The 12,507-nt window shown below is 51.8% G+C and overlaps 1 protein-coding gene across 1 annotated transcript; it reads left to right on the top strand.

Moving 5' to 3' along the window:
* The first annotated feature begins 6,878 nt into the window (after positions 1 to 6,878).
* On the top strand, positions 6,879 to 11,132 carry LOC108800048 (zinc finger protein 260-like). The gene is made up of 5 exons (XM_018571991.1): positions 6,879 to 7,019; positions 8,029 to 8,169; positions 8,247 to 8,379; positions 9,190 to 9,974; positions 10,128 to 11,132. Exons 1-5 carry the CDS (start codon positions 6,879 to 6,881, stop codon positions 11,130 to 11,132), a joined length of 2,205 nt encoding a protein of 734 aa, XP_018427493.1.
* Positions 11,133 to 12,507: the final 1,375 nt, after the last annotated feature.

Below are 12,507 nucleotides of genomic sequence, written 5' to 3' on the forward strand. Positions count from 1 at the left end.
CATTCTCCTTACCTCTGCACGCTACATACTCCTGACCGCGGCACACTACATACTCCTGACCTCTGCACACTACATACTCCTGACCTCTGCACACTACCTACTCCTGACCTCTGCACACTACATACTCCTGACCTCTGCACACTACTTACTCCGGACATCTGCACGCTACTTACTCCTGACCTCTGCACACTACCTACTCCTGACCTCTGCACACTACATACTCCTGACCTCTGCACACTACTTACTCCGGACCTCTGCACACTACTTACTCCTGACCTCTGCACACTACATACTCCTGACCTCAGCACACTACAGAGTCCTGACCTCTGCACACTACATACTCCTGTTCTCTGCACGCTACATACTCCTGTCCTCTTCCCGCTACATACTCCTGACCTCTGCACACTACATACTCCTGACCTCTGCACCCTACATACTCCTGACCTCTGCACCCTACATACTCCTGACCTCTGCACCCTACATACTCCTGACCTCTGCACCCTACATACTCCTGACCTCTGCACCCTACATACTCCTGACCTCTGCACCCTACATACTCCTGACCTCTGCACCCTACATACTCCTGACCTCTGCACCCTACATACTCCTGACCTCTGCACCCTACATACTCCTGACCTCTGCACCCTACATACTCCTGACCTCTGCACCCTACATACTCCTGACCTCTGCACCCTACATACTCCTGACCTCTGCACCCTACATACTCCTGACCTCTGCACCCTACATACTCCTGACCTCTGCACCCTACATACTCCTGACCTCTGCACCCTACATACTCCTGACCTCTGCACCCTACATACTCCTGACCTCTGCACCCTACATACTCCTGACCTCTGCACCCTACATACTCCTGACCTCTGCACCCTACATACTCCTGACCTCTGCACCCTACATACTCCTGACCTCTGCACCCTACATACTCCTGACCTCTGCACCCTACATACTCCTGACCTCTGCACCCTACATACTCCTGACCTCTGCACCCTACATACTCCTGACCTCTGCACCCTACATACTCCTGACCTCTGCACCCTACATACTCCTGACCTCTGCACCCTACATACTCCTGACCTCTGCACCCTACATACTCCTGACCTCTGCACCCTACATACTCCTGACCTCTGCACCCTACATACTCCTGACCTCTGCACCCTACATACTCCTGACCTCTGCACCCTACATACTCCTGACCTCTGCACCCTACATACTCCTGACCTCTGCACCCTACATACTCCTGACCTCTGCACCCTACATACTCCTGACCTCTGCACCCTACATACTCCTGACCTCTGCACCCTACATACTCCTGACCTCTGCACCCTACATACTCCTGACCTCTGCACCCTACATACTCCTGACCTCTGCACCCTACATACTCCTGACCTCTGCACCCTACATACTCCTGACCTCTGCACCCTACATACTCCTGACCTCTGCACCCTACATACTCCTGACCTCTGCACCCTACATACTCCTGACCTCTGCACCCTACATACTCCTGACCTCTGCACCCTACATACTCCTGACCTCTGCACCCTACATACTCCTGACCTCTGCACCCTACATACTCCTGACCTCTGCACCCTACATACTCCTGACCTCTGCACCCTACATACTCCTGACCTCTGCACCCTACATACTCCTGACCTCTGCACCCTACATACTCCTGACCTCTGCACCCTACATACTCCTGACCTCTGCACCCTACATACTCCTGACCTCTGCACCCTACATACTCCTGACCTCTGCACCCTACATACTCCTGACCTCTGCACCCTACATACTCCTGACCTCTGCACCCTACATACTCCTGACCTGCACACTACATACTCCTGACCTTTGCACACTACATACTCCTGACCTCTGCACCCTACATACTCCTGACCTCTGCACCCTACATACTCCTGACCTCTGCACACTACATACTCCTGACCTCAGCACACTACATAGTCCTGACCTCTACACACTACATACTCCTGACCTCTACACCCTACATACTCCTGACCTATGCACGCTACATACTCCTGACCTATGCACGCTACATACTCCTGACCTCTACATACTCCTGACCTATGCACGCTACATACTCCTGACCTCTGCACACTACATACCCCTGACCTCAGCACACTACATACTCCTGACCTATGCACGCTACATACTCCTGACCTCTGCACACTACATACTCCTGACCTATGCACGCTACATACTCCTGACCTATGCACGCTACATACTCCTGACCTCTGCACCCTATGGGGTCCGCTGAACCCTACTTGAGAATGGTGATATAGACATTATTGGTGATCAGGACGACGTCTGTCCTCAGTGGCACCTTCATAATGTCAGACATCAGTAAATATCCGGACACCGCGCCGGGGGTCATCACACTCGTCTACAGAGTAAATGATGGCTGACGCTTCAAGGTGACCGAGCTTCCGTTGTCATAATTTTATTTTCATTATAGTTTAGTGACGAGGATACTAAATATACGGAATGTGATTCGTCCATCAGAGAGCCGGATATCAGATTACAGCCCGGCAGTCCCTACATTCACCACTGGGTGGAAATGTCAAATGTCGTGAGCAGAACATGATGACAGGAAGTGAGGTAACTGACAGGAAGTGAGGTGTTGGGAGGAAGTGATGTAATATCCAGGAAGTTTCATGTGAGGAAACAGAAAGCACACACTGCTGGAACTGTCAGCAGAGGAGGTAATAAGTTATTATTTTATATTTCCTGTCACGTGTTTTAGCTCCAGCAGATGAATCACCAATATAGAATTATATCGCTGACATATACCACAGCGCTGTACAGAGAACACCGAGCCAGTCACATCAGTCTCTGTACAGAGGAGCTTACACTCTAATGTCCCCCCCCTCCCCCCACAGTTACATCAGTCTCTGTACAGAGGAGCTTACACTCTAATGTCCCCCCCCTCCCCCCACAGTTACATCAGTCTCTGTACAGAGGAGCTTACACTCTAATGTCCCCCCCCTCCCCCCACAGTTACATCAGTCTCTGTACAGAGGAGCTTACACTCTAATGTCCCCCCCCTCCCCCCACAGTTACATCAGTCTCTGTACAGAGGAGCTTACACTCTAATGTCCCCCCCCTCCCCCCACAGTTACATCAGTCTCTGTACAGAGGAGCTTACACTCTAATGTCCCCCCCCTCCCCCCACAGTTACATCAGTCTCTGTACAGAGGAGCTTACACTCTAATGTCCCCCCCCTCCCCCCACAGTTACATCAGTCTCTGTACAGAGGAGCTTACACTCTAATGTCCCCCCCCTCCCCCCACAGTTACATCAGTCTCTGTACAGAGGAGCTTACACTCTAATGTCCCCCCCCTCCCCCCACAGTTACATCAGTCTCTGTACAGAGGAGCTTACACTCTAATGTCCCCCCCCTCCCCCCACAGTTACATCAGTCTCTGTACAGAGGAGCTTACACTCTAATGTCCCCCCCCTCCCCCCACAGTTACATCAGTCTCTGTACAGAGGAGCTTACACTCTAATGTCCCCCCCCTCCCCCCACAGTTACATCAGTCTCTGTACAGAGGAGCTTACACTCTAATGTCCCCCCCCTCCCCCCACAGTTACATCAGTCTCTGTACAGAGGAGCTTACACTCTAATGTCCCCCCCCTCCCCCCACAGTTACATCAGTCTCTGTACAGAGGAGCTTACACTCTAATGTCCCCCCCCTCCCCCCACAGTTACATCAGTCTCTGTACAGAGGAGCTTACACTCTAATGTCCCCCCCCTCCCCCCACAGTTACATCAGTCTCTGTACAGAGGAGCTTACACTCTAATGTCCCCCCCCTCCCCCCACAGTTACATCAGTCTCTGTACAGAGGAGCTTACACTCTAATGTCCCCCCCCTCCCCCCACAGTTACATCAGTCTCTGTACAGAGGAGCTTACACTCTAATGTCCCCCCCCTCCCCCCACAGTTACATCAGTCTCTGTACAGAGGAGCTTACACTCTAATGTCCCCCCCCTCCCCCCACAGTTACATCAGTCTCTGTACAGAGGAGCTTACACTCTAATGTCCCCCCCCTCCCCCCACAGTTACATCAGTCTCTGTACAGAGGAGCTTACACTCTAATGTCCCCCCCCTCCCCCCACAGTTACATCAGTCTCTGTACAGAGGAGCTTACACTCTAATGTCCCCCCCCTCCCCCCACAGTTACATCAGTCTCTGTACAGAGGAGCTTACACTCTAATGTCCCCCCCCTCCCCCCACAGTTACATCAGTCTCTGTACAGAGGAGCTTACACTCTAATGTCCCCCCCCTCCCCCCACAGTTACATCAGTCTCTGTACAGAGGAGCTTACACTCTAATGTCCCCCCCCTCCCCCCACAGTTACATCAGTCTCTGTACAGAGGAGCTTACACTCTAATGTCCCCCCCCTCCCCCCACAGTTACATCAGTCTCTGTACAGAGGAGCTTACACTCTAATGTCCCCCCCCTCCCCCCACAGTTACATCAGTCTCTGTACAGAGGAGCTTACACTCTAATGTCCCCCCCCTCCCCCCACAGTTACATCAGTCTCTGTACAGAGGAGCTTACACTCTAATGTCCCCCCCCTCCCCCCACAGTTACATCAGTCTCTGTACAGAGGAGCTTACACTCTAATGTCCCCCCCCTCCCCCCACAGTTACATCAGTCTCTGTACAGAGGAGCTTACACTCTAATGTCCCCCCCCTCCCCCCACAGTTACATCAGTCTCTGTACAGAGGAGCTTACACTCTAATGTCCCCCCCCTCCCCCCACAGTTACATCAGTCTCTGTACAGAGGAGCTTACACTCTAATGTCCCCCCCCTCCCCCCACAGTTACATCAGTCTCTGTACAGAGGAGCTTACACTCTAATGTCCCCCCCCTCCCCCCACAGTTACATCAGTCTCTGTACAGAGGAGCTTACACTCTAATGTCCCCCCCCTCCCCCCACAGTTACATCAGTCTCTGTACAGAGGAGCTTACACTCTAATGTCCCCCCCCTCCCCCCACAGTTACATCAGTCTCTGTACAGAGGAGCTTACACTCTAATGTCCCCCCCCTCCCCCCACAGTTACATCAGTCTCTGTACAGAGGAGCTTACACTCTAATGTCCCCCCCCTCCCCCCACAGTTACATCAGTCTCTGTACAGAGGAGCTTACACTCTAATGTCCCCCCCCTCCCCCCACAGTTACATCAGTCTCTGTACAGAGGAGCTTACACTCTAATGTCCCCCCCCTCCCCCCACAGTTACATCAGTCTCTGTACAGAGGAGCTTACACTCTAATGTCCCCCCCCTCCCCCCACAGTTACATCAGTCTCTGTACAGAGGAGCTTACACTCTAATGTCCCCCCCCTCCCCCCACAGTTACATCAGTCTCTGTACAGAGGAGCTTACACTCTAATGTCCCCCCCCTCCCCCCACAGTTACATCAGTCTCTGTACAGAGGAGCTTACACTCTAATGTCCCCCCCCTCCCCCCACAGTTACATCAGTCTCTGTACAGAGGAGCTTACACTCTAATGTCCCCCCCCTCCCCCCACAGTTACATCAGTCTCTGTACAGAGGAGCTTACACTCTAATGTCCCCCCCCTCCCCCCACAGTTACATCAGTCTCTGTACAGAGGAGCTTACACTCTAATGTCCCCCCCCTCCCCCCACAGTTACATCAGTCTCTGTACAGAGGAGCTTACACTCTAATGTCCCCCCCCTCCCCCCACAGTTACATCAGTCTCTGTACAGAGGAGCTTACACTCTAATGTCCCCCCCCTCCCCCCACAGTTACATCAGTCTCTGTACAGAGGAGCTTACACTCTAATGTCCCCCCCCTCCCCCCACAGTTACATCAGTCTCTGTACAGAGGAGCTTACACTCTAATGTCCCCCCCCTCCCCCCACAGTTACATCAGTCTCTGTACAGAGGAGCTTACACTCTAATGTCCCCCCCCTCCCCCCACAGTTACATCAGTCTCTGTACAGAGGAGCTTACACTCTAATGTCCCCCCCCTCCCCCCACAGTTACATCAGTCTCTGTACAGAGGAGCTTACACTCTAATGTCCCCCCCCTCCCCCCACAGTTACATCAGTCTCTGTACAGAGGAGCTTACACTCTAATGTCCCCCCCCTCCCCCCACAGTTACATCAGTCTCTGTACAGAGGAGCTTACACTCTAATGTCCCCCCCCTCCCCCCACAGTTACATCAGTCTCTGTACAGAGGAGCTTACACTCTAATGTCCCCCCCCTCCCCCCACAGTTACATCAGTCTCTGTACAGAGGAGCTTACACTCTAATGTCCCCCCCCTCCCCCCACAGTTACATCAGTCTCTGTACAGAGGAGCTTACACTCTAATGTCCCCCCCCTCCCCCCACAGTTACATCAGTCTCTGTACAGAGGAGCTTACACTCTAATGTCCCCTCCCCCACAGTCACATCAGTCTCTGAGAACATAAAATGGACTTCATCTCCTGGTAACCATTTCTATCCCATAATATATAACGTGCTGCCCACCATGTCCTATATCTCCGGAACCCCGCGGCGGAGATCATTCTCACTGTGTCATCCATCTACAGATCACATGACCCAACGGAATGATGGACAGAGAGCGGAGGGACATGACGGAAAAGGTGTTAACCCTCACCCTGGAGATCATCTACCTGCTGACCGGAGAGGTGAGGAGGATTCTGGGAGGTCACGTGACCTGACCGGAGGGGTGAGGAGGATTCTGGGAGGTCACATGACATCACTCTGATCTCTATTCATAACACACAGACCTGACCGGAGAGGTGAGGAGGATTCTGGGAGGTCACATGACATCACTCTGATCTGACCGGAGGGGTGGAGAAGTTCCAGAACACGTGTCGCAATGATTTTTCTTACACAGGATTGTGAAGTGGTAAAGAAGACCTCTGGGGAGCGACTGACATCCGACATCCATCCCCATGAGACCACCCCCATCACAGAGCCTCCACCTCACTCCGTGACACCTGAGATAAATGACAAGAAGGTTCTAGAAGTCATCAAGAAGATGATGGAGCTGCTGACGGGAGAGGTGAGCGGTGCCGGGGATTCTGGGACATGATCCAGGAACAGACAAGGGGCGTGTCTGGGTGGTGACGGTATCATTGTGTGTGTCAGGTTCCTATAAGGTGTCAGGATGTCTCTGTCTATCTCTCCATGGAGGAGTGGGAGTATCTAGAAGGACACCGGGATCTCTACAAGGACGTGGTGATGGAGAATGCCCCGCCCCTCACATCACCGGGTAAGAGGAGAGAGCAGTACGGAGGCTCCACCTACATCCCCCATCAGCTGATACACACATAGAAACAATGTATTCAGTCAGTGTGTGTGTTTCCTACAGATGGATCCAGTAAGAGGAACCCACCAGAGAGATGTCCCCGCCCCCTGTATTCCCGGGATCCCACCCAGGAAGATCTCACCCTCCCCCACCATGAGAGATGTCCCCGCCCCCTGTATTCCCGGGATCCCACCCAGGAAGATCTCACCCTCCCCCACCATGAGAGATGTCCCCGCCCCCTGTATTCCCGGGATCCCACCCAGGAAGATCTCACCCTCCCCCACCATGAGAGATGTCCCCGCCCCCTGTATTCCCGGGATCCCACCCAGGAAGATCTCACCCTCCCCCACCATGAGAGATGTCCCCGCCCCCTGTATTCCCGGGATCCCACCCAGGAAGATCTCACCCTCCCCCACCATGAGAGATGTCCCCGCCCCCTGTATTCCCGGGATCCCACCCAGGAAGATCTCACCCTCCCCCACCATGAGAGATGTCCCCGCCCCCTGTATTCCCGGGATCCCACCCAGGAAGATCTCACCCTCCCCCACCATGAGAGATGTCCCCGCCCCCTGTATTCCCGGGACCCCACGCAGGAAGATCCCCCTATGCCTCGCATTGATCAGGTAGGTGGAGCTGAACATAAACCCCTCAAATGTATTCTAAATCATAAGATGACCCTTTTCCATGAAATCTCTTTCTGTGTTCTATCATCTTTCAGGTCTTCACCCTACAAGTTGAGGTTAAAGAAGAAGAAGAGAAGACAACTGTGCATGGAGATCAGCAGTCTATGGAGGAGGGAGGTCCTCTGTGTTCCCGGGATTCCACACTGGAAGATCACAACTATGCGCAACGTGACCAGGTAGATGTTCGTCATCTAGGACTCTACTATGTTCTTTCTACTTCATTATTTTATATGTTGTCATCTTTTACTTTTAGGGCGAAAAACTGCTTGATGTAAAAGTTGAGATTAAACAGGAAGAAGAGAAGTATGTGAGGGATCATCGTAAGTCCGCGGAGGAGGAAGAAGTGAGGGCAGAAAAGGAGAAATCTTCTCTACATATTCGCATGGGTACGTAATCAACATTGAGTGCAGAAAAGGGTCATATTGTAGATAAAGATGTCCAGAATAATGTGACGGAGAAGCAGGAGACCGTCTCGGTGTTTGGTAAGAGAGGAAACTGGACTAGAAATGGTAGACCTGTAGGCCACCATATGAAGGTCCATCTCCATTCCTCAATATAACGTCATGTGACCTACAAATGAGGAGGAGATACTGTACACCATATGAAGGTCCATCTCCATTCCTCAATATAACGTAATGTGACCAACAAATGAGGAGGAGATACTGTACACCATATGAAGGTCCATCTCCATTCCTCAATATAACGTCATGTGACCTACAAATGAGGAGGAGATACTGTACACCATATGAAGGTCCATCTCCATTCCCCAATATAACGTCATGTGACCAACAAATGAGGAGGAGATACTGGACACCATATGAAGGTCCATCTCCATTCCTCAATATATCGTCATGTGACCAACAAATGAGAGGAGGAGATACTGGACACCATATGAAGGTCCATCTCCATTCCCCAATATAACGTCATGTGACCAACAAAGGAGGAGATACTGTACACCATATGAAGGTCCATCTCCATTCCCCAATATAACGTCATGTGACCAACAAATGAGGAGGAGATACTGTACACCATATGAAGGTCCATCTCTGTTCCCCAATATAACGTCATGTGACCAACAAATGAGGAGGAGATACTGTACACCATATGAAGGTCCACCTCCATCTAGACCAACATCCAAAGCTCTACCTGAGAAATGAACATGGTCTGAATATTCATAAAATGTTTTCTTCCTGCAGAGGGACGCAATGTCTTGAATGACTCGGAGGGTGACCTTCCTTTACCTCCAGAAGAGAATGGCATTGCACAATGTCCTCCAGGAGCAAATCCTGTTACTGAAAATCTACATAGACCTTCCAATGAGATCAGTTCCATGGATCCCTCTAATAGCAAAGAACAATCTTCTGGAAAATCACTCGCTGTGAGATGTACAAGTGATAAGCGATTCCAGTGTTCCGAATGCGATAAAGTTTTTAAATACAAGGACAGACTTGTGAGGCATTTCATGGTGCACACCGGCGTGCGGCCCTATTCTTGCTCAGAGTGCGGGAAGACCTCTGCATCCAAATCGGACCTTCTCAGGCACGTGAGAGTTCACACAGATGAAAGACCTTTCTTGTGTACAGCGTGCGGGAAAGGTTTTAGAGAGAGAAAGCAACTCGTCGAGCATGAGCGCCTCCACACCGGTGAAAACCCTTTTGCGTGTTCCGAATGTGGCAAGAAAGTAAGAACCAGACGTCTCCTCATCATGCACAAGCAATTGCACGTGACGGGGTATCCCTTTCCCTGTTCCGAATGTGACAGACAGTTTAAACAGAAGGCCGCCCTCGTTCGACATCAGAAACTCAATTGCCGGAACAGTTCATCGCTGTGCTCGGAGTGCGGGAAGAGCTTCACCAGTAAATATGAACTCCGAGTACATATGAGGCATCACAGCGGAAAGAAGGTCTTTCCGTGCTCGGAGTGCGGGAAGTCCTTCATATGGAAAGCGGACCTTGTTGCGCACCAGAGAGTTCACAGCGGCGTGAAACCCTTCTGGTGCTCTGAATGCAGCAAATGTTTCTCCTATAAAGGAAGCCTTGACGAGCACAAGAAACACCACACCGGGGAGAAGCCGTTTTCCTGCGCGGAGTGCGGGAAAGGTTTTGTAAAGCAGCGATACCTTGTTGTCCACCAGAGAAGTCACACAAGAGAGCTCAGGAAGTCCAAATCAGCACAGCAGAAAGGTCACTCCAGGGCGGAAAGGTTTTCATGCTCGGAATGTGAGAAATCCTTTGTACGGAAAGGGGACCTGGTTGTCCACCAGAGAGTTCACAACGGCGAGAAGCCCTTCCCGTGCTCTGAGTGTGGGAAAAGCTTCACACGGAAAGCAAACCTTGTTATCCACCAGAGAATCCACGCTAGTGAGAAGTCCTTCCCGTGCTCTGAGTGCGGGAAGTCCTTCATACGGAAAGCGGACCTTGTTGTCCATCAGCAAGTCCATGCCAGTGAGAAGCCCTTCCCGTGCTCTGAGTGTGGGAAATCCTTTGTGCGGAAAGTGGACCTTGTTGTCCACCAGAGAGTCCACGCCAGTGAGAAGCCGTTCCCGTGCTCTGAGTGTGGGAAGTCCTTTGTGCGTAAAGTGGACCTTATTGTCCACCAGAGAGTTCACACCGGCGAGAAGCCCTTCCCATGCTTTGAATGTGGGAATTCCTTCATGCGGGAAGCCGACCTTGTTATCCACCTGAGAGTCCACGCCAGTGAGAAGCCCTTCCCGTGCTCTGAGTGTGGGAAAGGCTTCGTGCGGAATGCAGACCTTGTTATCCACCAGAGAGTTCACACCGGCGAGAAGCCCTTCCCGTGCTCCGAATGCGGAAAATCCTTCATGCGGAAAGTGGACCTTGTTGTCCACCAGAGAGTCCACGCCAGTAAGAAGCCCTTCCCGTGCTCTGAATGTGGGAAATCCTTCATGCGGAAAGTGGACCTTGTTGTCCACCGGAGAGTTCACACCGGCGAGAAGCCTTATCCCTGTTCTGAATGTGGCAAATATTTCTCCATTCAGCAAAGACTCGATAACCACATGAAACTCCACACTGGCGAGAAGCCGTTTTCTTGTGAAGAGTGCGGGAAAGGTTTCATAAAGCAACAATACCTTGTCATCCACCAGATAACTCACTCGGGCCAGCAATTTTCGTGTTCATGAGTGTGGGAGGTCCTTCAGCCAGAAAATGCATCTAATCAGATATCAGGAAACACATGCCCACTGATGCCGAAGATGCTAGCTTCCTTTACAAAATCTTGATGTTATCCTGGTGTGGCGCCTGTGGACCTGGTGGCAATCCTAGGCTGCGGACTCTGTGACCACGATAGAGGAAGCTGAAGATAAAATCCTGGATTTGTTGTTAGAACAGTCAACTCGCTTGAAGATTCCTTTCGCCTCAAGCTCTGCCTTGATTCTTCCACCAGGCATCTTCTGAAATGTGTTGGCTGTAGCTGATGTTCTCGATCAATAAATACTTGAAGCGCATCTTCAAGCGAGTTGACCGTTTTTTCAGAGAAATAAAGTTTTCTTTCCAGTTCTTGTTAGTGACCTCCCATCCCCTGTCATCTCCAGCCATGCGAAACCAGAGCTCGCAAGTTCCAATGGCATCTCCATCCACGAGCACTCATGGCACTCCTTCATCCTGCACTCTCTGTCCCACCACCCAGGGGTGCTTGGACTGGTGCAGTAAGAGAGGCCGCCCTCATCTCGGGCCGCCCTCATCTCGGGCCGCCCTCATCTCGGGCCGCCCTCATCTCAGGCTGCCCTCATCTCCAGCCATGCGAAACCAGAGCTCGCAAGTTCCAATGGCATCTCCATCCACGAGCACTCATGGCACTCCTTCATCCTGCACTCTCTGTCCCACCACCCAGGGGTGCTTGGACTGGTGCAGTAAGAGAGGCCGCCCTCATCTCGGGCCGCCCTCATCTCAGGCTTCCTATCGTGGTACGAGACAAGGACCCTTTCCGGAAGACGACCTGAGTAGTAGATGGAGGAGGTCATAGCGGAGTTTGATGGGGTTCAGAGATGTCGATGTCCAGAGTTCATTCTGCATCCTATGATGACCTCAATCTCGTTGGTCTTCTCTTGGGTTCTCATTTGGAAGATCCATCAACCAAAATAGTTTGTTATAATAATATATTTTTCCACACGCGCCCATTGTATGTGTCGTCCTTTTTTTGGCCAACTGATCTGCAGGAAAAGTAGACAATCTGCAATGTATTTCATGGATGATCGTGGTTCCAGAGATGAGTCTGATCCCCGGGGGAGAGTCTACTCATGGGACCTTCCATGGATCCTCAGCCAGAGCCATAGTGGGTGGTTGGAGAAAGACCTCGTCGCAGTTCGATCTACCATCTTCACTGTCAGGTCTATCATCCTCCATGTCACGTCTGAGGCTAGGCCAAGGTTGGCCACGGAGGACTCTGTTCCTCCCCAGATTTAGTGGCTCCATGGGATGCTTGGGTGGGGACTGGGGACGACATAAACCAGGTCGAACCAAATGACAGGAGAATTGGGGGGGGGGGGGGGGGTTGTA

The sequence above is a fragment of the Nanorana parkeri genome, unplaced genomic scaffold, assembly GCF_000935625.1.
Source record: "Nanorana parkeri isolate BGI_ZX_2015 unplaced genomic scaffold, ASM93562v1 scaffold1894, whole genome shotgun sequence".
Classification (NCBI taxonomy): domain Eukaryota; kingdom Metazoa; phylum Chordata; class Amphibia; order Anura; family Dicroglossidae; genus Nanorana; species Nanorana parkeri.